Source organism: Cetorhinus maximus, chromosome 8 (assembly GCF_964194155.1).
Source record: "Cetorhinus maximus chromosome 8, sCetMax3.hap1.1, whole genome shotgun sequence".
NCBI classification, from domain to species: domain Eukaryota; kingdom Metazoa; phylum Chordata; class Chondrichthyes; order Lamniformes; family Cetorhinidae; genus Cetorhinus; species Cetorhinus maximus.
This window is the reverse complement of record NC_135886.1, coordinates 98,534,825-98,562,256: the sequence shown is the minus strand read 5'-3', so window position 1 is coordinate 98,562,256 and position 27,432 is coordinate 98,534,825. Positions and strand designations below refer to the sequence as shown.

Sequence of the window (27,432 nt, the reverse complement as noted above, 5' to 3'; positions counted from 1 at the left end):
CCTTGAAAGGTCCGAGGAATACTCTGGTACAAAATTTCAACACTCGGAGTCCAGATGCAATATTCAAGTGGTTCCTTTATTACGCATGCGGGGAGCAAACTCTGGGCAATCCAGGTGCTTCTCCACCGAGGTTCAAATGAGCACAGTTTATATATCTTTTACTATCAGTTATAACTTAATGGTATTAGTTAGACAAAGGCCACAGCACAATGACCCCCCGGTGGGCTGATAATTGTGTTCCTGGTCAGTAATTGCAGTGCAGAAACTGGGCATTGTCCTTTTGAAGATAGCAAAGAATGTATGTTTGTTCTATACAAAAGGTAAACGGGGGCTGACTGGATGTGGTTCGAGGCTATCAGACGGTGTTAAATGGCCTTCCTCATTTCGTGATCGATTCATCCCAAGTCGCCGCCCGTGTGTCTCCCATTTCCTAATTGCAAATCTACAGCTGAGCCCTTTGTACAAGTTTTTAGCTTTCATGTAAGGCCGCGACTGTTTGTGTATGCTTTGGTGCCCTAGTTGCTGGTCCTGGCTAGCACTTTAAAATAAATCCAAATTTTCTGCATCTTCATCCTGAAGGCCACCTGGGCTCTCCACCTACCCGCCAACCTGAAGGTAGGATGGGCAGGTCCATTAATTGCCGTAATTACTTTTTTAAAGACCTTAACTGGCCGTTGACAGTTCGGCGGGTGCACAGCCAAGTCGGCAGCACGCCCTTCAAAATGAAAATCTAAATGACGTGGGGTGACGTTGGGACGCACGCCCGATGTCACCCTGGGTCATCTTAGGCATCGGCGAGTGGGCCCCTCCCCCCCCCCCGGGCCTCTCCCCCCCGACCAGAAGATGCAGCCCATATACACACACACGCACACTCAAAACATAGGACAAAACAAATAGAGTCTCTGCAGGTGTTCGTCAATTGGAAAATTTTATGGAAAAGGATAAAGTTTGAAGGGTTTTGACACTGTCCATCTAATGTTCCTACATGTGGAGACTGATTGCTGGGTCACAGTCGTCTGGATTTTCTTTTCAAAGGAGCTTCGGCCTGGAGGAAAATGGAGCCAGGTCAATCATTGGGATCTCTCTCTCATCTCAGCTTTACAGGTTTACAAATCCAGACGAGTTATAACGAAATGAGGATTCTCTGGCTGGAGGTTGTTAACCACACATGGAATTTCAGGCAAGGCAGGGAGAGAGTGAGTTAACACAGCCTTCCTTCTCAGCTTATTCCCCAAAAACTGGGTCAAGAAAACAAGTTCAAAACATAGAACTCATTTCAGTCTGGTGATTCCCAGAAAATCCAGGGCCTCTGCCTTTAAAAAAAAGTAGTCTTTTTTTCTCCAGCATTTAAAGTAATTAAAATTCAAATAAGCAAATAACTCTCATTTCCTCAAATGCTTTGCTGGACAGTAAGCTGAAGGCATGTGATTTCTTGGAAAAGGCAGGTTGCTCACAGCTCAGGCGAACTTATAACCCTTTTAAAAAAAACTCCAGGTCAGATCCTGATTTTCCAAAGTCCTTCCAATTTTTAAAAACACAAGAAGTTCTTGACAATATGGATTGCTAACATGCTTCCGCCCTTAAGAAATGAAAACCCATTTCCAAATGTATTTCATTGCAAAGTCTATAGGAAAAGATATACAATATATGAAAAAAAATCAAACATCCACTCACTCATTCTCAATCATTCCTTACACAGCTTTCTCTGATTTTCTTGATTTCCAGATAATTCTAACAAAATTACATTCTTGATCATGCATTAGCAATTATATTATCCTTCCCAGCAATATGAACAATCTTTAAGTTATAATGCTGCATTAGCAAGTTCCATCGGAACAATCTGGCATTCTGCATCTTAAGCTTTCCCACAAAGGACAAGGGATTATGGTCAGTATACATTAGTGTTTCTTGACACCTATGATGAACATATATCTCAAAATGTTTAAGAGCCAGTAACAATTCCAGGGGCAGAATTCAGCCCTTGTCGGGTGGGCTCGGCAGGGGTGGACGGGGGCAGTTGGGAAGCCAACCGCCGCCCGCGATCGGGGCTGGACCGCGATTTCATGCTGGTGGGCCAATGAAGGCCCGCCCAGCGTGAAACGGGAGCGGCTGTGCTCAGCGCTGCCTGTGCGGGCAGGGGGTGGTGGATGATGTATGAGCACAAACCTCACGCATGCGTGCAAGTGCGCTCTTACAAATCTCCCTGAGGCACAGAGCTGCCTCAGGGAGATGAAGAGTTTTCAGGAAAATAAATAAAGGTTCACAAAATCTTATAAAACATGTCAAACTCTGTCACATGAGCAGGGACGTTATTAATTAAATTTAAAAATTTTTATTTTATATTTATTTGCATTTGGAAACCTCACCCCGCCCATAGAGGGATGGACAGGCAGCAAAAAATGTAAGTTAATTAAGACTTTAATGGCCTTAAAAGGCTTTTTAATTGTCAGCAGGCACTGCTGATTCCCACATGCGCCCGCCAACCGAAATATTGCGCAACTGCGCGTTGATGTCGGGACGCTCGCTCAACGTCAACGCGCATCATTTTACGCTCGAACGGGTCAGGCACACGCCCTCCCGCCAAGGTAAAAATTTTGCCCCAGAATTTCCTTTTTTTCTGTAGAGTGCATCTTCTGATGCCGATTTAATTTTTTTAGAAAAGTACCCCATTGGCTTCTCTATGCCTGACTCATCTTCTTGCAATAAGACTGCACCCATCCCCAAGTCACTAACATCGATTGCCACGTTGAAGGATTTTGTGAAGTTGGGGCGGCATCGCTTCATTCGTCAGGATTTCTTTCAGCTTCTCAAAATCTGTCTGGCACCCTCTTGGCCATGCTACCTTTGCCTTCTTTTGCAATAAATCTATTAGTAGAGCTGCTATTGTACTGAAGTTTGGCACAAACTTACAATTAAAGCTGCACATCCCCAAAAATCTCATGATTTCCCATTTGGTTTTAGAGGCTTGGAATTCCACCAAAGCCTGTACTTTTGCTGTTCTTGGCCACACTTGTCCTTGCCCTACTATATGCCCAAGGAAAGTTACTCGCGCCTTCGCGAGCTCACTCTTGGCAAGGTTTATTACTAGATCTACTGACTGCAGGTATTTAAATAGGGCTTCCAATTGTTTTAAATGATCTTTCCAAGTAAATGTAAATCAATATATCATCCAAATAAACCACACAGTTAGGAACATTGGTTACAATTTGATTCATTAGTCTTTGGAAAGTGGCTGGAGCATTTTTTAGCCCGAATGGCATCCCCTGACATTGGTATAGCCCATTTGGCAGATATCTCCTTAGCTTGTGATGTTAAAGGTACTTGTCAGTTTTCTTTCACTAAATCTATCTTACTAAGGAACATGGCACTGCCAACCCGGTCAATACAATCTTTTAAATGAGGGATTGGGTAAGAATCTGTTTTAGTTAATGCATTAGCCTTTCTATAGTCTATGCACATTCTGGTTGACCCATCAGATTTAGGCCCTAACTCCAATTGGTTTGACTAGGTTCAGTTAGGTGATTTTCAAACATATATTGAATTTCTGCTTTCACCTGAGACTGATTCTCCAGACTTAAGGAATAAGGAACAAAAACAGATAAAAACAAAAACAGAGCTCTGAAGAAGGGTCATTTGGACTCGAAACGTTAACCTTGTTTCTCTCTCCATTGATGCTGCCAGACCTGCTGAGTTTTTCCAGCATTTTCTGTTTTTGTTCAGATTTCCAGCATCCGCAGTATTTTTCTTTTATCTTAAAGAATAAGGATATTGTTTTATAGAAGATTCCCCTACATCCACATTAAGCATGGCTAAAATTGTACACCCTGGTTTATCCTATCAGATTCCTTTAAATTCTGTGACTAACCTCACTAGATCTTCTCGTTGTCCTACCTCTAAGTACGAGGATATGCTGTCTAACTGTCCTAATATTTCGGTGTTAGCTAACCGGGTAGTAACCTGCTCACTGGTGCTCTGTTTGTGTTCTGCCAGGGTCACTCAGCTCCTGACCTCATTACAGCTTTGGTTCAAAAATGGACAAAATATCTAAATTCAGAGGTGAGGTGAAAAAGACTGCCCTTGACATCAAGGCAGCATTTGACTGAGTGTGGCATCAGGGAGTCCTAGCAAAACTGGAGTCACTAGGAATCAGGGGAAAAACACTCCACTGGTTGGAGTCATACCGAGCACAAAGGAAGATGGCTGTGGGTGTTGGAGACCAATCATGTCAGTCCCAGGACAACACTGCAGGAGTTCCTCAGGGTAGTGTCCTAGGCCCAACCATCTTCAGTTGCTTCATCAATAACATTCCTTCTATCATAAGGTTAGAAGTGGGGATGTTCGTTGATGATTGTACAGTGTTAAGCACCATTCGCAACTCCTCAGATACTGATGCAGTCCATGCCCAAATGCAGCAAGACCTGGACAATATCCAGGCTTGGGCTGAGAAGTGGCAAGTAACATTTGTGCCACACAAGTGCCAGGCAATGACCACCTCCAACAAGTGAGAATCTGACCATCGCCCCTTGACATTCAATGATATTACCATCACTGAATCTCCCACTATCAACATCCTAGGGGTTACGATTGATCAGAAACTGAATTGGACTAGCCATCTAATTACTGTGGCTGCAAAAGCAGGCCAGAGACTAGGAGTCCTGTGGCGAGTAACTCACCTCCTGATTCCCCAAAGCCTGTCCATCATCTACAAGGCATAAGTCAGGAGTGTCATGGAATACTCTCCCCTTGCCTGGATGAGTGCATCTCCAAAAACACTCAAGAAGCTTGACGCCATCCAGGACAAAGCAGCCCACTTTATTGGCACCCCTTCCACAAACATTCACTCCCTAGACCACTGACGGACAGTAGCACACAGTCTATAATATGCATTGCAAGAACTTACAAAATCTCCTTGGACACATGAGGGAGAATTTTCTCCCCATCGGGCGGGCCAGTCGGAGTGGGCGCTGGTGGGCATGGAGCCGATCGGCAACCACAATCGGCTGTGTGCTGCCATTTTACGTGGGCGGGCCAATTAAGGCCCACGCAGTGTGACGCACGCCCAGAAGTGCTCAGTGCTCCCTGTGTGGGCGGGTGGAGGAGGGAGAGTCGGGCCCTAGGCTCTTTCGTGCATGCGTGCAGAAAAGCACAGAAATCTCTCTGAGCCACGGAACTACCTCAGGGAGATTAATTTCATAATGAGAATTTTAAATAAAGAAGGTAAAAAATCATTTACACATGACCCCTCATTGACTGACAGGCCTGTCAATATCTTTAATTAGTTTAATAATGGCCTTAAAAGGCCTTTGACAGTTCGGTGGGCATGCAGCTGACTCCGCTGTGCACCCGCCGAACAGAAGATCGGAATGACGCGTGGTGACGTTGGGATGCACGCCCGTCATCGCGCGTCATTTTACGCGTCGGCGAGCGGGACCTACCTCCGCACGCCAAACAGAAATTCTCCCCATGGGAACACCACTATCTGCAAGTTCCCTTCCAAGTCACTCACCATCCTGACTTGGAAATATATCGCCGTTCCTTCACTGTCACTGGGTCAAAATCCTGGAACTCCCTCACTAACAGCAGTGTGGGTGTACCTACAACACATAGACTGCAACGGTTCAAGAAGACAGCTCAGCACCACCTTCTCAAGGGCAACTGGGGATGAGCAATAAATGCTGGCCCAGCCAGCGGTGCCATCATTCCATGAAGAAAAAAAAGATTTAATTTGTGAACTATCTAAGGGTAGAATTTTCCGTGCCCTTTGGCATCAGGCATCATGGCGGGCGTGAGTGGACAATACGGAGAGAAGGCCAAAAATCTGTTTCCTGACGTCCTGAAATCAGTTTGCACTCGTCCACTGTGCCCGTCAATGGCAGGCTGTGTTTCCACTGCCGCAAGTCAGGAAATTCATTTTAATACATCTGCATCTCATTATAAGCCCTGCTCGCTGGAATCACCCCCAACACTGAATCACCCGGGCATCACGCCAACGTGTTTCACAACTGAACATAAGCGATGTGCACTTGATGAGCTGAACATCACTAGGGATTTTGAGGCTTGTTTGCCTACCTTTCTTCAAGCACCACTCAGCGCCAGGCTTCACAGGCAGCACCACACCACTTTTAGCAGGACGTCATAGGCAGGTCTCTACTTTCGAGACCAGCCATGAGTCTTTTCAATGGCTACAAGTCTATGGCTTGCTTGGATAAGGGGGATATGTGGCCTCAGCCAAGGGAAGAGGCTGCAGGGCTAGGGCATTGCAGTTGAAGAGGGTATCCCAGGGTATGTCAAGGGACACATGTTGACCTGTGCAAGTGGCCTTGAGAGGATGAGGGCTGAGGAGGCAGTCCCCATAGGAGGTGAGGCCAAATGTAGATGTGAGGGTGTGTGTGAGAGAATGAGTGGTGATGTCCCTTGAGCTGGCAGTGAGTGAGATGCCAGTGAATGTATGATGGGCTTGTGAGTGTGAGAGAATGATGAGATGGTTGACTTACCCTGGCAGCACAGATGAGATCATTCATCCTCTTTCTGCACTGGATGGTGAACCTGTCCTGTGCACTGACCACCACCTCCCAAGCCAGAGAGGTGACGTTGATGGGCCTCCTTTGGCCAGAGCAGGGGCAGAGGACATCGCAGTGGGCTCCAGCGGTGTCCAGAAGGCATTAATGAATCGGGGGGCTGCAGTCTTCTTGCCTTTCGGGGCCATGTCTTCTGTGCAGCAGTCCTGGGCTGGAAGCACTGAGAGCTGTCTGTGTGGCTGCACTTTCAATCTGGCGCCCAGAGTGAGGAAACAGCGAGGTGACGGTGTGGTGAGTGAATCAGAGGCTGCCCACCAGCGAAACAACATGTTTCCTGGGAATGCATGATTAATGACGGGGGATTGGAACGATACAGCGTGAAAAGCCGCCATTCCAGTTAGTGGATAAAACCTTCTTTTTCCGGTCCGTTACCTCACAGTGCAAGTCTGGGATGAATCCACCCTAAGTCTCCTTCTGCCTTATTCTCACTGTCTCTTTCGTCCTCCACTGTCCTTACAATCTGACATGCCTGCTCCTTCTTATCCTACTCCCTACGATGGTATTGTTTTAACATATTGGTACATATGACATAGCTGATTCTTTTTCCTATGATCTGGGTATCTATCAAATAATTTACTTAACCAACCATCTTAATTTCCTTGTATGGGCCACTGAACCGTGCTGTGAGGTTCCCCCTGTAATGGCAATAACACTAACACTTCATCCACTGGTTGTAATTTTCAGGTTGCAGCTTGCTTACTTGCCCATTCCTTTATCATTGTTTGTGAAACTGTAAGATGTTCTTGAGCCACTTTGCAGGCTCCTGCGAGCCATCCTGGAACACGGGCACATAGGGCAGACTTTTACGTCCCACGGGAAGGTGCGTGCCTGACCCGATTGGGTGTAAAGTTGCGCACGATGACGTCGGGCAACTGTCCCGACATCATCGCACACTTGCGCGATATTTCAGTTGGCGCGCATGTGCGCAAAAGTTGGCAGTGTGCCCGCTGACAATTAAGAAGCCAATTAGTCCATTAATTTATTAATTAAGAGAGATTTTTCGCTGCCCGTCCAGCGTTATGGTTGGTAGACAGGTGAATGGGCCAGGTGACCTCTGCATTTTTGAGGAAACCTCACCCACGCTTGCAGAGACTTCAGCGCTTGCCCACCTCCCGCCCCCACCCCGGCAGCTCTGAGCCTTTCAGCGTGTGTTTCACACTGGTTGGCCATTAATTGGCCAGCCAACATGAAATCGTGGTCGGGGGCCGATCGCGGGCAGTGGACCGTTTCCCGGTTGCTCCCGGGCCTGCCAACCACGTCTGCCCGACGACCTGAAAACCCTGCCCATGATCTCTGTTGTGAAAACCTTTCTTTGATTAATCTCAGAGTACCTCTTATCTCATGCCCATAAATTAACTCAAAGGCACTAAAACCAATAGATTCATTCGATGAATCTCAGGTAACAAATAAAAGAAAGTCCAGTCCTTTGCCCCAATCATGGCGGTATTCATGGCAATATGCTTTAATCATTGTTTTGAGAGTTTGATGGTACCTCACCAAAGCTCCCTGTGTCTGTGGATGACAAGCTGTGGATTTTAATTGTTTTATACCCAAATTACTCATGTTTTGAAAAATTTTAGACATAAAATTAGAACACTGGTCTGACTGGATCTCTATTGGTAATCCATATCGAGTAAAAGATTGGGTGAACTTCTCTACCACTACCTAAGCTGTAATTGTTCTCAAAGGGATGGCCTCTGGAAATCGAGTTGTTATATCCATAATAGTAAGGATGTTCAGTGTCTGGCTTCTGTTTTTGGTAATGATCCCACACAGTCTAATATATAGTTCCCCAAAAACTGGTATGGGAATTAAGGGTGCTGGTTTGATTATAGGTTGTGGTTTCCTCACCACTTGGCATGTATGGCACGTTTTACAAAACCGCACCACGTCCTTGTGAAGACCTGGCCAATAAAAATGTCGATTTATCCACATTTGAGTTTTCCATATCACTACACGTCCTGCCATAGGAACTTCTTGTGCTGTCCATAATACCTCTTTACAATACTTGAGCAGTACCTGATCAACAACCGTCCACTCTTCATCTGCAGGTCTGTGAGGAGGTCTCCACTTCCTCATTTGAATCCCCTTTTTAATATAATAACATTGCGGAACTCCCTCAGCTTCAGCTTCAGTTTGGGCTGATTGTGCTACCTCACTTAGCTCCAGATCGGCTTGTCGCGCCTCAGCTAGAGATGACTTACTAAACATTTCTTTTGGATTATCCAAGTCTTCAAAGAAAGTTTTGGACAATCAGATATCTGTCTGTGGTATCACTTTGACCTCCGATGATGGACTTTGCTTAGCCATTGCTTGGGTCATCACACACGAAGGAAAAGTTCCTTGAATCTTTTCCTGTACCTGCTCCATCCCTTTAGTCTGAATTGGACTTTCCATAATTATGAAAGAAGCTACTACCTTTGCTCCGGCTAAATCATTTCCCAGGAGTAAGTCAACTCCGTCTACAGGTAACGTCCAGACAACCCGTTCTGTCACTGTCTCTGACATTAGGTCACACTCTAAGTGCACCCAGTACAAAGGTATGAGTATATACTCCCTGCCAATACCATTTATTCAAACTTTGGCTTTTAATGCACTCTCTGGTGCAAAAGTTATGCCTTTGCCCAGCAAAAGTGTTTGAGTGGCCCCTGTATCTATATATTGATATATTTATGGGTTTAGCTGTCTCATTTGAGGGATGAGGATTGCTTTTCCTCTCAACAGAAATTCTTTATAACTCTCATGTATCTTATTCATCGCCCCTGAACTCACAGCAGTGTCCACACTCGGACTCACAGCTGTAGTTAATGGTACAACTTGATCTATTGTATTTTGGTCAGGTCTCCTTTTTCTGAATTGCACTTACGTACCCCAATAAGTCCCATGGATTTCGCACACAACTTCCAGCAGTCTGCACGAAGATGTCCCACCTTGTACGCTGGAAACATTTAGGCCTTTGTATAACACTTCCACCCCCAGCATCTTCCTTTCTGGTCTGAGGAGGAGTTCCCAGGGCATTCCCAGCTGTCCCTTCTCTTCCTTGGTTACTTGCCTTCCTTTCACCTTCCCACTTTCTATCCTTCTCGGGTTTGTGGGGGTGATGGACAAAGGGTTTGTATTTATGGACCAGCTCATAATTGTCAGCCATCTTCACTGCCTGCCTAACTGGTGCAATCCTTTGGTCTTTGACATCAGTTATAACTACTGGAGGAAGTGAATTTTTAAATTCTTCCAGGAGAATTATTTCTCTAAGAGCCTTATATGTGGTCTCTGCTGATAATCCAACAGTCAAAATTACTTTGCTTTACCCTCTCAAATTCAGTATAGGTCTGCCCAGGCTGTTTCCTTATGTTTTGAAATTTCTGCCTGTACGCGTCAGGGACCAACTCATACACAATAAGAAAATCCTTTTTCACTGTATCACAATCCACAGAAACCCATGAGCTCTGTCTATAAACCTACTTTGCAAGAGCAGTGTTCGTTTTCTTTTCCTACTTCATTTGCTTAGCTGCTCTCTCAAACGAAATTAAAAAGGCCTCAACATCCCTTTCCTCAAACCTGGGAAGGGCTTGAACAAATTTAAACATCTCCCCACTGGGCTCTAGGCTGGGGTGGTTTTTCCATCAGCAAAACTTTCCCCAACACCTGGTGCCTCTTTTTAAAATTCCAGCCTCTCAAGCTGGTATTCCCTATTTTGTTCCTGCTCTCTTTCCCCCCATTGCTAACGTCTCTCTCTGGAGGTCAAGTTCAAGCCTTTTCATTCCACTTTCTCTTTCCAGTTCAATTTTTTTCATTTCTCTTTCTCTGTCTTTTTCCTCTGATTCAAGTTTTTTTTGCAACTGAATCTTAGCTAACTCAATTGACTCTCCCCCTGGGGAACACGGTCTCTCTTGTATCCCTTCCAAATTCAAATGCTGCGCTATTACCTCAATTACGTCTGCTTCCTTGCCCCTATGATTACTTCTAACTTCAATTTATCTGCTAATTCCATTAGCTTACCCTTGGTTACTTTTATAAATCAGCCAGAGTTAAATCTTCCAACTTTAGAAAAGTCTTAGCGACTTCCAAAGCCATTTTGGTTCATTAACGCTTAAGAAACCTGGGGCAGAATTTTCCCATTGGTGTGCAGGGGCGGGCCCCGCATGTCCGTGCATAAAATGATGCACGGTGATGTCAAGCGAGCGTCCCGATATCACCGTGCGCCATCGCGATAGTTCGTTGGGCAGGCAATTGATGATATCCACTGTGCACCTGCCATTAATTAACGTGAAACTTAAAGCCCTTGACTCACCAATCAATGCCGATTTTTCAGCGCCCGTGCAATCTTTGGGTCGGCACACGGGCGTAACGGGCAGGCGGGTAGGACATATTTGTATAAACCTCATCCACGGGCGGGATAAGAGGGCTCACTGGGGTCACGAGTGTGCTCTCTTAAGTATTGATTTTTCAAAGTTACTGATACTTGCCTGTGTGATCTGCAATACTTCAAAACACATGCCAGCTGCTTTGTCTGGACTCTTAGCCTTCAGTTCAGCGCTCTGCAGTGAAGAATCTTTTTTGGGCCTGCAGGTTTCTGGAATCCTTCCATAGCCTGGGAATGGGAGCTGAACTCTCCACTGGAGGCACCTCCTCTGAGGTGGAAGGGAGGGCTAGAAGGAAGAGGAGGTTAGGAGTGCACATTCAGCCTCCAGGGGAGCCACCTTTAGGAGGACAGGTGCAGGCACAAGGGGCGCAGGGCCAAGAGGTAGACCTAGGTGGAAGGGACTGCAGAAGATGCCACTATCCTGCTGCCAGGGTATACAGGCGGCGAAGTAGCTACCTCAATATGTCTGAGGTGCAGTGCCAAAGGAGGCTCCGACTGTCAAGGGAGACAGTCAACTATATCTGTCAGATGATTGGACCAGAGATCTCAGCTAACTGTGTGGGTGGACACCCCATGCCAGTTGCTCTAAAGGTCACAGCTGCCATCAACTTCTATGCCTCTGGCTCCTTCCAGGGGTTGGTGGGTGATCTTTGCGGTGTCTCCCAATCAGCTTTCCACACTTGTGTCAAGCAGGTTACAGACGCTCTATTTAGGAGTGCATTGACCTTCATCCACTTCCGTTGGGACCAGGCAAGCCAGGCTGACTGAGCCAGAGGCTTCACATCGATTGCTGGCTTCCCCCGTGTCCAGGGTGCAATAGACTGCACGCATGTGGCCATCAAGGCACCAGCGGGTGAGCCCGGTGCCGTCGTCAACAGGAAGGACTTCCATTCCATGAACGTGCAGATAGTGTGTGATCACAAGATGCTGATTCCACAAGTCTGTGCAAGGTACCCAGGCAGCTCCCACGATGCTTACATCCTCAGACACTCCCAGGTGTTGGGGCTCTTCAGTGCTTCAGCCCGGCTAGATGAATGGCTGCTGGGTGACAAGGGCTATCCCCTCAGGAGGTGGTTCATGATGCCTCTCTGCCATCCAAGAACAGAAACTGAGCAGTGGTACAATAGGAGCCACGCCTCCACAAGGGCTGTGGTGGAGAGAGCCATCGGTCTTCTCAAGATGCGCTTCCGGTGCCTGGACCGTTTGGGGGACGCACTCCAGTACCCCCCAGATTGTGTCTCAGTGATAGTGGTTGCATGCTGCGCTCTGCACAATCTTGCTCTGGAAAGGGGGGACGCAGTGGACGATGAAGACATCGACGCAGTGGCTGCGACTGCACACGGAATCCAGCAGTGAGTCCGAGGATGAGCATGCACAGGGAAATGCTGAGGGGGTAAACGCTGGCCTGGGCATACTGCAGGGAGGCAGGGACACCCGGGAGGCTTTAATCCAACCAACCTTCAGCTAGCACACCACAGATGGACCTCCAGGACAAGCCTGGGCTGTAGACTCCATACTCGATACCTAAGTCCCAAATGTTCCAGATTAGGAACAGTAACTAAGGGCCTGGTTAATGAGGCTGAATTTCCCACAAAGCACTCCTAAGATTTCTGGAAACCATACACATGCAGAAGAAAAGAGGCACCCTCAGTCATGGTCACATGTCTGAATTTAATATCACAGGCAAAGAAACTTATTGAAACAAAATGACAAGGATGTTTCAATTCAAAGCAAATCATAAAGACCTCATCTTGGGCCAACACAAAAGTACCAGTGAAAAACCTGTGGTGTTCCTAAGATGCTTTATGTTTACGTTTACGGGTGCTACATCTTGGTGCTGCCCCATCGCTGGGAGTGGCATCTGAGACAGCCTGCTGGCTCTGCTGTCCTGTTGGCCTCAATGACATTGGCGGTCGTCCTCTGGCCTGTGGAGCCTGTGCTGGCCCCGCCTGGGATGGAGCTGCCAGTTCCACAGCTGGCATCTCCCCAGTCATCGCAGCCTCACCGGATGATACGATCACTGAGAGAGGGGCAGAGGATCTGCCGCCCTCATCTGGAGCGCCTTGAGAGGTGCCCGCAGAGACGACAGGCAGCTGCTGCGCCGATGTGAGGTCGCTTCGGACCTCCCTGCTTACCGTGGATGGATGAGCACCGAGCTGGGAAACTTGGTGCCCAGACCATCTCCCACACTGGCACTGACCAGCTGAGGTCAATGCCGATGTGAGGGCTTGCTGGTCCGGGCGCATCCCCAGGAAGCCCTGATGGGTCTCCTGAAGGAGCCTTTCCACGAGAGTCGCCACTCTCTCCATGGAGGACGCATGGCGCTCAGACATGTGGCTCATTGCTTCGGCCATCATCTGCATAGACTCCCCCACCATGGAGACTAAGCCAAGCATAGCCTCATATATCTCCCCCAGACACTCCCGCCCAGCCGCATTCCATGCATTTGCTGCGTCGCGGATGACTCCAGAGGCACATCATCAGGCACCGACTGAGCATGTGCCTGGTCCCCTGCAGTCCTCCAACTGCTGGTGCCATGGACACTCTCTGTCTCTGCCAGCTCCTCCAGTGACTGTGAAGTGCCCTCACTGCTGTGCCCCGGGACACTAGCTGATGTTCTAACTCCCATTGAAGTGCTAGTATCTGTGCTGGTGCCTGCCTGTCAGAGATGGTGTGACGCTGGTGAGACATCAGGGCCTCTGCTGCTCCTCCTCCCGGCCCTGCTCCGCTGATGCTGAAAGGAAGAACAAGGACATTGGATCAGTTAACGTGGAGAGAATGTCAATGTGCATCCCTGTCCCCCGGATCATTATGCGCTCATCCTTCTATAAGCAATGGTCAAGCCATGTTGCTAAATTAAATCAATTAACATTCAGCAGTGCTATGGCTGTTGGGAGAACAATGCTTACCTCACTGCTGGGCATACACACCTGGCTGTGGCACCCCAGCCTCACCGACATCAGTGGACCTGGGCGCATGACGCCTCTCCAGATCCAGAGCCTCCTGCTCAAATCAGCTGAGAATGGCTAACTGCGCCTGGCCCCCACCAGTCCTCGCACGCTCTGCTGCATTATGAGCATTCTCCTGAAAATGAGAGAAGAGCATTTATTTGTGCAAATTGTACATGGACTCTCTTCACGCATGGCCCATCCCAACCAGAGTGGGACATTGCAGAGCTCCAGAGCCTCCTCACCCCGCTGCTGCCGAACACTCACACAAAGATGCTAGGCCTGTTCCCCACCGCCCCCTTGGTCACATGCTGCCTACATCACATTAGGCACCACACGGTCTAACCTTCCATAGCAAGGAGGCGCAAGCACGTGGAGCTCAGAGGACAGCAGATCGATCGGTGCCACACCACCTTGAAGCTCCCCTCCCAGCGTGTCATCACCCTGACTTTGACATGTCCTGGAGTTCCAGCACTGCGCCTAGGTACAGCTCCTCCAGGTTACCCCCAAAACAGTCATGTGGGTCTCAGTGTACCACATGCTGTGGGCACAGAACCCATCTCTTCACCACCCTCTCAGGCTGACCTCGGCATGGGCAATATCTGCTGGCCCACCCAGCAAAGCACACATGCCATCAATGATTCAATGCAGTCACAACACTCAGACTTGGTTGGCAGGGGGGTGGCGGCAGCAGGGGGGTGGCAGCTGCAGGGGGAAAGCCAACCTGCTGGGCTTAGTGACCAATGCCAACATTGTCCTCACCCTTCCAGAGCACAACAAGTCGTTGAAGCGCTTGCGACACTGGATCCAGGTGCGCCGCACCACATCGCGGGAGCTCACCACCTCTGCCACCTCCTCCCAGGCACGTTTTATCATGTGGGGGGGGCCTTCTCCTCCCGTCCTGGGGAACCAGCAGCTCCTGTCCTGCCACGTCCCCGAGGAGGGCAGCATGGCAGTCATCAGAAAAATGAGGGGCACAGGGGCCCTACCCTCCAGCCTGGCCTGCCCTGTTGGCCTACCCTCCGGATTTGCACAACATCCATTGCCCCTCTGCAGAGCCCTTCCCCAAGCCATTGCAAGCAGCCTTTCCAAGGCTGCCAGGCCTTCCTTTATACAGGCTGCTGGGTTGCCATTGGACCCAGTGGGCTGAGCGTGCCCGCAGCCGTCTATTTGCTCCTGCTGTGCTCAGGAGTCGTGAAGCATGTTGGACAGGCCTTAATTGGCTCACCCACGTAAAATGGCAGTGCAGGCCCGATCGGAGTGGAGATTGGGTCCTGCTCCCGCTCTGCCCCACCCCCCCCCCGGCCTCCAGAAAATTCTGCCCTGGTATCTGGCCAATTATTATTAATCCATGACCAATCACCGCCTGTTGTCCACATTTAAAAATCCCACAAGAGCTCACAATATATGTTGTGGCCAGATGAGAGGAGTGCGCAGTTTCTCTAGCCCCACTACTCCACAGGTTGCAGCATAAGTGTAAATGTTTAATTCATTTACCAAAATGGCCAAATGTTTAGTTTTGCTATTGTCAGAACCAGAGCAAAAGAGACTTTAGCTAGGCTTCTTTCAATAAACTCAGAATGATTAATTTATTATGTAGCGAAACTTCTTTTTTAAAACAAGCTGTAAAATCTGGTTCACATATAATTTGTAATCCAGAAGTGTAACTATTTACCCCTTTTAAATCCCAACAAGCACACAAGCAAAGGACAAAACAAATAGGGTCTCTGCAGAGGTTGACCAATCAGAAAACGTTATGGAAAAGGATAAAGTTCGAAGGGTTTTGACACTGTCATTCCAGTGTTCCTATGTGTGGAGACTGATCACTGGTCATGTTAGTTGTCTGGATGTTCTTTCCAAAGGAGCTTCAGTATGAAGGAGAACAGAGCCAGATAAAACTTGGGATCTCTCTCTCATCTCAGCTTTTCAGTTTTCCAAATACAGACTAGTTAAACTGAGATGGGGATTCTCTGGCTGGAGGTAGATAACATGGAATTTAAGGCAAGGCAGGGAGAGAGCAAGTTAGGACAGCCTTCCTTCTCAGTTTATTCCTCAAAACCCGAGTCCAAAATAAAGTTCAAAACATAAAACACATTTTAGTCAAGTGATTTCCAGGAAATCTAGAGCCTCTGCCTTTTATAAAAACAGTAGTTTTTTTTTTTCTCCAGTAATTAAAGTAATTAAAGTTCAAATAAGCAAATAGCTCTCATCTCCTCAAGTGCGTTGCTGGGCAATAAGCTGAAGTCATGTGATTTCTTGGAAGAGGCAGGTTGCTCACAATCCCAGGTGAACTTCTAGCCCTTTTAAAAAAAACTCCAGGTCAGATCCTAAGAAAGTGTCCTGAATTTCCAATGTCCTTCCAATGTTTTAGAACACATATAGTTCTTGAAAATATGGATTCCTAACAAAATAGGAGGGTTGAGCAGATAAATGCATGGCCGCAGAGATGGTACAGGAGGGATGGCTTTAGATTCCTGGGACATAGGGGTCAATTCGTGAGGTGATAGGACCTGTATAGGCCAGACGGATTGCACCTAAGCAGTGCTGGGACCAATTTGCTTGTAGGGCAATTTGCTCGTGCCACTGGGGAGGATTTAAGCTAACCTGGCTGTGGTGTGGAAACCAGGAGGAAATATTAGAGATTTCCTGACTCCGTTCCCCTTCAGCAGGTGGGTCAATAACCAGCTGACACAGATTTATGATAATTGGTAAACAAACCACGGGGGAAATGAGGAGCAATTATTTGATGCATATAGTCATTATAATTTATGTTGGATTGCCTGGAAGGGTGGTGGAAGCAGATTAAATCCTAACTTCAAAAGTAAAGTCTTACAAATTGGTAAAGAACAGGGGCTTAGGACTAATTGGATAGCATTTTCAAAGAGCAGTACACGCCAAATGTGCTGAATAGCCTCATTCTGTGCTGTACAATTGTATGAATTTAAACAGTTTCAATCCAGTTTCTAGTGGGCACAAGCCCACGCTTTGAAAGGGTCCCTGATTTTGTTCTAAGTTGGCAGTCTAAGGCTGCAGTGATGTAACTTTGGTGCTGTAGAGATACACTGTTAAGGTTGCTGTTGAGAAATGTTGTGCGAAGCTTTCCCTAGGTACCAGGCATGGCAAGCCTTTTTGAGTAGTTCCCGTATGGCCATTCCCCACTGATCCTGATATTCGCTACCTCTCAGTCCAGGTCTTAAATATGCTGGGGGCCTGCAGCAGTTTAAAGGGAAGGTGCAGTACTGAATGAGAGCTGGCAGGCAGCTCTCCTGATCGGAGGAGGGGGGGTGGGGAGAGGGTGCTGGGTAGAGGGGAGCAGAAAACTGGCACCTCCACCAGGGTCTGAGCCAAACAGCCTTGTTAGAGGAGGCAAACTGAGATTTTTAACCCTATGGTTTTCTCCATCAATAAGAATGCTTACTCCAATCTGGCTCAACCCTTCCTTTGACTTATCTGCTGCTGAAACCCTCATTCATAACTCAGTCTTTGTCAGCCTTGCATCCTCCACACTCTGTAAACTTCAACTTATCCAAAACTCTATTCCAGTTACTTTGCACTGTAGAGTACCTGATTAGCTTTTACATTTATCATATATTTTAATAGATACATAAGGATAGTCCTCGTGTAACAAAAAAGTTATTACAAAACAAGAAAAAAGGGGGTCAATTTTATCATCTGTCTTTGTTGACCTACTTTTGCCCTCCCAAAATTTAAAATTTAAAATTCTCACCTTGTATTAAATTCCTTCATGGACTTGCACCTTCCTATCCCTGTAAACCTTTCTGGCTCTACAACTTACCTGCTTCTTTGACTCTAGCCTTTTGGGTTTCCACCCCATGATCAGTAGCTAAACTGTCAGCCAAGCAGGTCCCACACTCTGGAATCTCCCCACCTTAACTGCTCCACCCGTCCCCCTCTTCAGACCCTTTATAGAACACACTTCTTTGGTCAGGTTTTTGTTCACCCCTCATAATAGCTTCTTCATTTTTCCATGCACATCTTTGAAGCTTTGGGTTTCTATGCCAAGGGTGGAATATAAATGTATGTTGCAGTTCAAACTCCACTCCTGGACTTTGAGTACTTGCTCTAAGCTGACACTACAGTGCAGCAATGAGGGATCACTGTGAAGAATAAGCCTATGTGGTTACATTCTGCCTCCTCTGAGTTAGTTGATGCATGTTCAAACATTCACTCTGGTGCTTAGGCACTGATTTCTGGGTTGATATCCAATGGAATATTGAAGGTGGATACAGGTGTTCTTTCTCTCTCCATTCCCCATCATTGTGTAGCCAATAATAAAAATTAAGTTCTAACCACCCTATTGATGGCTATAAAGACGGTTACTGCCATGGAAGGAGGGTTCAAATCATGGCCTGTCAGATTGTTAATCAGGCTGAAAATCTTTTCACTACATCACACTGTTCTCCAAATTAAGAGTGTAAAGATACAAAAAGAACAGCATTTTGAAAGATGTTGGAGGTAAGGGCAAATCTTGCCAGGCAAGGGGAGCTGGTTTTGGTGCATGCAAGGAATCTGGAATTAAAAGTCTAATGATGACCATGAAACCATTATTGATTGTTGTAAAAAAACAATCTGGTTCACTAATGTCCTTTAGGGAAGGAAATCTGCCATCATTACCTGGTCTGGCCTACCTGTGACTTCAGACCCACAACAATGTAGTTGACTCTTAAATGCCCTTTGAAATGGCCTACCAAGCCACTCAGTTCTCAAGGGCAACTGGGGATGGGCAATAAATGCTGGCCCAGCCAGCACCACCCAGATCCCATGAACAAATAAAAAAAAGTTATATCTCCTTAAAGTGACATTGGGTTGAGATCCTAACATAATCCCATGCTCTCTGGGTTTCATTGGGATGGATTAAAGGTGAGCAGGGAACCTCAGTGTTGCTGTCAGGTAAAGCATTTAAATATTCAAAAAGCTTATTAAGTTGTCTTAATCAAGGGTTCTGGCTAGCATACCTATTTCCCAAGCTGTGTGGAGCTTGCTATAGTCATTGAAGAGAGTGCACAGTGGGGAGAACTACTTAAGTGAAACTGACAGACTGGGAATCCTTTAATTAGTGAAACTGAAGAGCTGCAACCATGGCCAGGCAAGAGAATGCTGCTCACTGAACTCCTTCACAGAGAGCGCTTTCACTACTTGACAGGTGATTGACATCTTCTTGGAAGTAACTTCACCTGTCTTGCACCTCACTCCCCTCCAGATGCACTGTCAGATTTCACCATGGCATGGGGGAAGCTTATGCAGCTCTACCCTGCACCTCTGATGAAGAATAAAAGGAGCAACACCAACCACACTAGCAGTAGCAGAAGAACCAACAGTTTCCTTCTCCTCAGCCACATGCTGCTCCAGAGGTGATAGACACATGGATCCAACTCCAAGAAGGCGAGATTCTCCAGCACTGGGTCTACAGGCAGAGGATCAGCTCCTTCAACATGTCTGAGCACCGGTGCCTCAGGTTTTCATGGAAAGTTGTTGCTGACATCTGCAGCCACCAGCAACAAAACCGCCCTCACAGTGGACCATGTGGGCATGTATTGCCAATGACCATCAAGGTCCTAACACTGGAGGGTTGTTCCCACCAACAACAAACCCCCCACCCACCCGGTCTCTTGCTCCTTCCCTTCTCCAGTGCTTCTATATCCTGTTTATAATGTGGAGACCAGAGCTGTTCACAGTACATCCAGCTTCAGTACAAGTTCAATATAACTTACCTACTTATCAATTCTATCCTTCTGGAAATGAAACCAAGTGCTTTGTCTGATTTCTTAATGGCCTTATTAACCTGTGCTGCTATTTTTAAACTTCATTGCAACAAATACAATAAGTGACCACATTTCAAAGATAATCCATTGGCTATATTACACTGTGATATCATGAGATGTGAAATGCACATTATAGATCTTCTGTTTTGTTTACTTTGCTCCATTCCTTCTTTTCTCTAGTTCACAATTTTTCTCACTTATTAACCTATTTTTCAACTACCTATCAAATTCATTTTTTAAAAATAATTTGTACAGGTGGCTGGAAGAATGGTGCCTTCTGGTGGTATTAGATGAATAATGATTTTTTCCAATAAGACTTGCCCCACAGTTGATCAGAGGCACTAACATGAGTTATAAAATGTGGGATTTTTTTGATGGATTGACAGCAGGTCTTCTTTAAAATCCTGCCCAATTCTCCTTTTCACTGAACTTGACTGAATGGAAAATGAGATGCTGTGTATATTGGTTGTCATTTTAATATTGCCTGTGTTGCACCTAAACCAGAGCTAAAATTACCCCTATAGTGATTGGCCCTGGAACACAAGATTTCTTATGAAGTGCCTGTCTGGTAGCTTCAATCACACTTGGCCCAAATCATTGCCATTTATGGAAACTTGAGTTCAGTTTTGGTGACCTTCAAGGTATTACTTTTTTTTAAAACTGAAAAATAGCTCAAATTCCCAGATCACAAAAAAGCAGCTTTGGAGACAGTGAATGAACTTTTGTTTATAACAGACTGAATAGGATGTTTACAGCGGGGATAATCCCTGAAGTGTCTCTCCAGCTGCTGGCTCAGGGGATTCACAGCTGCTGCAGTTTCGATGACTGCTGAACACAGACTTACATCCTCCCACTGCTTTGTTTCAATTTGACAAGTGCTTCACGGTAAATTTCCAGTCACGCTCTGTTGTGCAATATTCTTTCTGGTGGTTTCAATTGTAACTGACAGCTGTCCAGAGGAACTCCAGTGTGACACATGTCCATCAGCATCGCTTACCTCAGGTATGTCCAATCTCATTTCCTGACTGTGCAGGGTTTCCTGTTCCAGCTGGTATTTCTTTTGGTGACATTTTAATCAGCAAGTGCAACCCATCTATTCTCCTCACCAGTAGCAACTTCACCCTGAAGTGTGATTTATGTGTGAAAGGTTCACAATCAAACAGCTACAGTTCGCTAGATTCCACACCCTGCTTGCATCATAGCAGCATTAGAAATATGTAACTCCCTGGGATTTATCTGTCATTCAATCAGTGACTGGTCTGTACCTCGGATCAGTAGGAAGTGGAATTCCTTCCAACGTAAATTTGCAGCCATTTTGTTTGTGTGCACGTGCATGTGTTTATGTCTCTCTCTTTTCTCTTTGATCTTCTGGACTACTAAATGTTGCAATCTTTGATCCTTCTCCACAACCCAAAAGCTATTGAGGTTAGGGGGTCAATTGAAAATTTCAAAATTGAGATTCAGAAGATATTTTGTTAGGCAAGGGTATTAAGGGTTACGAAGCAAGACAGACGGATGGAGTTGTGATACAGATCTAACTGAATGACAGAGCAGGTTTGAGAGGCTGAATGGCCTGAACCCATTCCTAAGTCCCTAAATCATTTTATTGGCGACAGCAGCTGCATTTTAAGCAGCTCCTCCTGAGAAACAGAGCCCTGTGGGTTGAGACTTGATGCATGAGGCAGGTGTGCTCCAAGCAGAGGAAGTTGCTGAATTTTATCAGAACAATCTGATTTTCTGTTCTGCGCTGAGGCTGAGGGGAATTGCCACTGCAGTCTGATCCAGCTGCAGTACAGCATCAATTAGCGTCTCGATTATATCAATCGTTAACTCTGGGTCTAAATAAACACAAACTGCTCTTTTAGACGACAGCTGCTGTTGCTCAACTAAACACTGAAACAATCTCCCATCTGTCCATTCTTACCCTACTGTTACTGATGGTAACATCCCATTTCCCTCGTGAGTGCTTAGTTTCATTTTTATGCTTGTGTTTCTGGAGTTGGGGTAGTAAAAACGTACATTAGTAATCACCTAGTGTAGAATGCACGAAAGCTAGCAAATATATTACATTATGAAATAATGCATTCATTCAGTCATCTGTCTAATATCACTTGACCACAGAGAATCTACTGCAGGAGCTGTGCCCACCTCTTCACTGCCCTGTCAGCCGACAAGGTTAGCAGTGTGTGTCTTGGCCTTCATCCTCAGGCCCAACTTGTCATTTCACTCCAATTACAGTCACGTCTGTGTATCCATGACTTGGATGTCATCCAATCACATACAGGCATATTTTGTTAATCATTTCTTTTAAAAGCAAGGCTTACTTTTTTGTTGGTAAAATCCATTATGCAAACCAAGCACTGAAAAGGCCCATTAAGTGTAAGAAAATGGGACATTCAGAAGTTGTCCAGACAGCACACTTGAAGCTATTATAACAGCTCTATGTATATGTGTAGTGATATGAGTTGTAGCAACTGATCTGAGTGCAAAGCAATGTGTGCAATTAAGCTGCAGACCTTAAAAGCTAGAAATTAGTGATGAGATTAGTATAAATTACACTCAATGCAAAATTTGCAAATGCACTTGGCTCAGCTAGGCTGAAATCACTGAAATGCAAATTTATTTTCATGATATTAAGTGCAGTCACACACAAACAAATGAAGCAACATTTTCTTAAAACAGTACAGCAGCTCTACTTCTGAACAGAATGATTTGCTACCAACACAGAATAGTAGCTTTTTCAAGCTTCAGCTTCAATATGTAATTCATTTGTATTCTAGTCTTCGACATCCCACCAAAATAACTGAAGCCTTAGAGGCTTGGAAACTTCTTTCGAACTTCTGCTATGTTTCCCCCTCAAGGTTTGAAGCCCTCTAGTTTCAGTACATCCTTAATATTTGCCAAACCAGACAGTGTGTCAAAAGTGTGATGGTCATCAATGCTCATAAGTACTTGTTCAACATAAGTTTGAATGTTAGAGCAGATATTTTTAACATGGTTCACGTCACAATCAATACATGTAGAGATTACTGCTGATTGTAAAGCAGAAATTAATTGAAAGGCTTGGCAAGGTATTTGAGTTAGGAGTTAGATGCCAGAATTGCAAAGGGCAAAAGTGGCAGAGTTCGTAAGTATTCAATTTACCACATTTCATTTTAACTGAATGACGGAAAGGATGCCTAGTTCATGGAATTATAAAACAGCAATGCAGCGAACAGTGAGAGATTACATGTTCTCAGTTTTAATTGAATTTCAGAATTTAAAAAAAGGGAATGTCTCTTCATTACGGCCAATGAAAGCTTGTGAGCGAACCAAACTAGTGGCATTCGTGCCTGCTCGGAGTACAGGAGGGTGAAACTTTCCTCTGTAGCAGAGTGCAACCAATGGCTGTTTTGGTTCTAGCAAGTTACTGCATTTTATTCAAGGCAAGGCAACAAATGTCATTACCAGCAGTTTCCATCTGAAATCCTGGAGCATTACCTCACAGAGCATGTGTTATGGAGCAGTTGTAGTCTTAAACTCCTGAAGTCAATCTACTATCATTCAGGTACACAAGCTTAAAACTGAGATTCTAACTGAATATTGGCTCCATTTCTATTTACAGAATCCACAGCTCCATCTGCCGGTACCTCCCCTTTGACCGTTAAGGGTGTTTCGCTTTTAAAAACGGAATCAAGCTTGGTGCAGGGTCTAATGTTAAAATACTTCTGAAAATGCTCTGACGTAAAGTAATAAACAAAGGGGTCAAGGCAGCAGTTTGTGGTGGCCAGGCACAAAGTGATTGGATACATGGTCCTCGCAAACCTCTCCAAGGAGCAGTTTGCAATTGCTTGCGAGCGCACAAGAGCATAGATAAATAGGATGGAGTTGTAGGGTACGAAACATATTATGAAAATGGACAAGTGCACAATGATCATCTTGAGCACCCTTCCTTTGTTGGCTCCAATTGGAGACAATGTCTCTGGTTTTCTCAGAGTCCTCAGAACCAACGAGGAGCAGGTCAGGTTCAACAGCAAGGGAATAAGAAATCCAACTATTTCGATGAATATAGTGATCTTGGACAGGTAGGTTTTCCAGGTATCTTTGGAGAAGCCTTCAAAGCATGTGGTGCTGGAGTTATTCCCCCTGTTGTTAGTGGTGGAGAACAGAGATGCAGAGATTCCCCCGCTGAGAACCAGGAGCCAAACCCCTGCGCAGATTATGCTGGTGTTTCTCCTTGTCCTAATGCTCCGAGACCTGAACGGGTAAACTATGGCCAGGAATCGGTCGGCGCTGATGCAGGTGAGAAACAGCATGCTCCCGTATATGTTTGTAAGGAATGCTGTTCCAGAAACCTTGCACAGCCCGTCGCCAAATGGCCAGTGCCTATTGATGTTGTAAAAAATTTTGAAGGGCAGCGTAAAGACAAAGAGGAGGTCCGAGACTGCGAGGTTTGTCATAAAGATTGTAGTTTCATTTCGCATCTTCATTTTGCAGCTGAAGAAGTACAGGGAGGTACAGTTTGTCAGCAACCCAAGGATAAACACAATACTGTACACAGAGCCATACAGGGTGTACTTGAATGAATCGTTGGTAAGACACGTGGGGTTCTGGCTGTCGTTCCCCATGTCTCGCTGTGTGTGTTTTGTACAGGAGCAGGTCAGAGCTGAGCAGCATCCACAGTCGGTTTCAGCACACAATGAATTGTGGCAGGAGTCACGTCCCAGGTTTCCTGATATGGTCTTGCCTTTGCACCATAGTTTACTGTCTGTACAGCTGATCTATGCCTACAGAGAGAAGGAGAGAGAAAAATCAGCATGAGAAAATGGAGGCTACCTTTTCTTAAAAAGGAAATTTTTTTTATTCCCAATATTAATAGCACAGTTCCTGTCCTTGTCTGAAAAAGTGCTGTACAAATCCCTGCAAAAAAATAGGAAATGGCCCTGAATATTAACCTCCTTTTCTGCCCCCAAAGTCCTTATGTTGTGTAATATTAGAAGATTAAAGTTGCACAATACTTCCTCAGGAAATCCAGATAATGGTGCCTCAGAATTTAGAAATATTTGTTCCACAGTTGGCTTTTTTTGTCAAATGGTTAAATGCTTTAAATCAGCTCTTCCTGATTATTACTAATATAGCTCCAATAGCAGTTGGCTCCCCTTAATCCAAAGTCACTTGATTTGAATTATCTGATTATTTAAAAAAACACTTTGCTGTGCTGCTAATGTTATCTAATTTGAATTATTCAATAGTGGGATTTTCTTTTTTTTTTAAAGTGCAGGAGTAGATTAGTATCAAGAGGTTTCCCAAGAGAGGGAGGGCATTAGGAACTGGCTTCCCATGCACTATCATCGTATCTTTGACAGAAGTCACGCCTCCTCAGCAGGTCAAACCCAGAGGAAATCCCTGGTGCAGTACTGTACTTAAACAAGAGAAGAACTTGATTTAGCCTATTGATAGATATACCCACGACATTTAATAATGCTGAAACGCCAAGCAGTTTAGGGATTCTGCTCTTCTACAAAGTGAGAAATAAACTAATTAATTAATTGCATTTTTATAGCATCTTTCACCACCATTGCACAACCCAAAACCCTTTATAAACAACAAAATACTTTTGAAGTAATGTCACTGTTCTAATGTACCAAAACTAATTGTGACACAATAAAGAGATTTGGATGTAAAATTGTAATATTTAACACTAGCAGAGACCTGCAAAACAATTTCTATTGAATTAGTACCTTTATTGTAACAGTACTTCATTAAATACAGGATTTCTGAGTATCTTTTCACCAAAGACGAATAAAAAGCAACATTCTCACTCTACAAAAAGCTGTCCAAGGCCTGAATTTGCGCATGTTGCACACGCACAATCGGTGGGCTCGAAAGAGGAGGCAATATCTGCTTCCGGCCTCGATCGCGTCGGACACATGATTTCACACTGGCTGGTCAAATAAGGGCCGGTCAACATGAAACACGCCTGGTGCTGCACTGCCAATGTGTGTCGGGGGGGTGGGGGGGTGGGGGGAGGGGTAAACCCAGATAGCTCCCTGAAGGCTGCAAGGAGTTGGATAGATGACGGGGAGAGTGATGGAAAACTGAGCAGGGCTGGGAGAGAAAGGACAGCTGGAAACAGAGGGGTCTGTCTTCAGGTCAGAAAGGATGGTGCTGAGGAGGTGCTCAGGCTTGGCCTCACTCAGAGGTGAGGAGTGAGGCCAAGAAGCCTGGTGTGTTTTAACTGCCACAAGGCAGGACACCTGTGTGCCGAATGCTGGAGGTTGCAGAAAAAAACCATGGGATTTGTTGGGGCACACAAACCCTGGGCAGAAAATGGGAGGCGACAGAAAGCATTGCAGACCAGGCTATGGTTCTGACTGCAGCAGCAAATCCCTGTAGATGCACTACTGAGAGTATGGTTGAGTTTAAAACTCTCAAGCATTTTGTATCAAAAGGAAAAGTGGCCACATTTCCCCAGCACGAGGCGGACAAGCCTACAGTGATATTGAGCGATACAGGGGCCAGCCAAACTCTTTTGCTGGGAAAAGGTATGACCTTTCCACCAGAGTGTAGTAAGTGCCAAGGTGTTGGTAAAGGGTATTGAAGGAGGGTACATGCCCATCCCCTTATACCTGGTGCATCTGGAGTGCAACCTTGTATCAGGACCGGTGACCATGGGAGTCATCTGCAGTTTGCCTGTGGACGGGGTCGACATGCTTCTCAGCAATGACCTGGCAAGATCAAAAGCAATAGCACCCCCAGTACTCTCAGAAGCCAACAGAGGTCAGGGAGACAGAAAGCTGCAGAGGCAAGTGCCCGACATTTTCCCTGACTGTGGTAACCTGGTCAATGACCAGACAAACTCTGTCAGAGGACGCTGAAGTGGCACTGCAGACAGGTGACCTTACTGTCTGGTTATCTGAGACCTTTTTTCGGGAGTCTAGAGGACCCCAAGGGAGGTAATAAGTAGATCTTCCTTGATTTAATCTCAGCAAATTGACCCATTGTTAAAAATGTTAGCTCAGGCTGCCCAAACTGAAGCTGAGGCAGAGGCAATCCATGAATGTTACATTAAAAGTGAAGTGCTGAGGAGGAAGTGGAGACCCGCTCACAGACCTGCAAACGAGGAGTGGACAGTGATCCCACCAGGTAGTGGTGGCCCCAAGGTACTGTGGGGAAATATTAAGGCTGTCACACAAATTCCCAATGGCTGGGCATGTTGGTATAGAAATAACGCAGGCCAGCATCAGCCAGCATTTTTATTGGCCACACTTCCACAAGATGTATAGGTTTTGCAGAACCTGCCAGGTTGTGAGAAAACCCTAGTCTGCAATGAAACCTGCCCCTATGATTCCCGTGCCGGCTTTTGGGGAAGCATTCAGCAAGGTGCTAGTGGGCTGTGTGGGGAAGGGGCTACCAGTATATTCTTACCATCATGGATGTGGCTACCCGCTTCCCAGGGGCTGTTCCCATAAGAACCATATCTGCCAAAACAATGGTGAGGGAATTAACACAATTTTTTACCCGGTATGGGCTGTTCACCAAGATCCAGTCAGATCAGGGCTCAAATTTCATGTCACAAATCTTCCTGGAAGTCATTGGTAGCCTGGGCGTGACCAGTTTTCAATGTATCACCTGCAGTCACAGGGGACGCTAGAACGGTACCACCAGACCCTAAAAACAATGATCAGGGCACGATACTGCCACGAGTACCCCCATGACTGGGATAAAGGACTAGGTTTTCTTCAGTCCGCCACCAGAGGCTCGACCAATGAGTCCATCAG

At 45.9% G+C, this 27,432-nt stretch overlaps 1 protein-coding gene and 1 long non-coding RNA gene across 6 annotated transcripts in view; both read right to left on the bottom strand.

The window, feature by feature from the left end:
• Positions 1-1,054: 1,054 nt before the first annotated feature.
• Positions 1,055-20,871, bottom strand: LOC144683829 (uncharacterized). The gene is made up of 2 exons (XR_013577340.1): positions 20,670-20,871; positions 1,055-1,624 (listed from the first exon to the last, which is right to left on the bottom strand). It is a non-coding gene; the product is annotated as an uncharacterized LOC144683829 (long non-coding RNA).
• A 1,404-nt stretch (positions 20,872-22,275) lies between these two features.
• The window catches only part of lpar4 (lysophosphatidic acid receptor 4), a 42,979-nt gene continuing 37,822 nt past the window's right edge, over positions 22,276-27,432 (bottom strand). For all 5 annotated transcript variants that reach the window (XM_078547294.1, XM_078547295.1, XM_078547293.1 and 2 more), the window contains one exon: positions 22,276-24,438. In XM_078547294.1, coding sequence (XP_078403420.1) covers positions 23,230-24,279 — 1,050 coding nt within the window. In that variant the 5' untranslated portion in view covers positions 24,280-24,438 and the 3' untranslated portion in view covers positions 22,276-23,229. The remainder of the gene's footprint in view (positions 24,439-27,432) is intronic.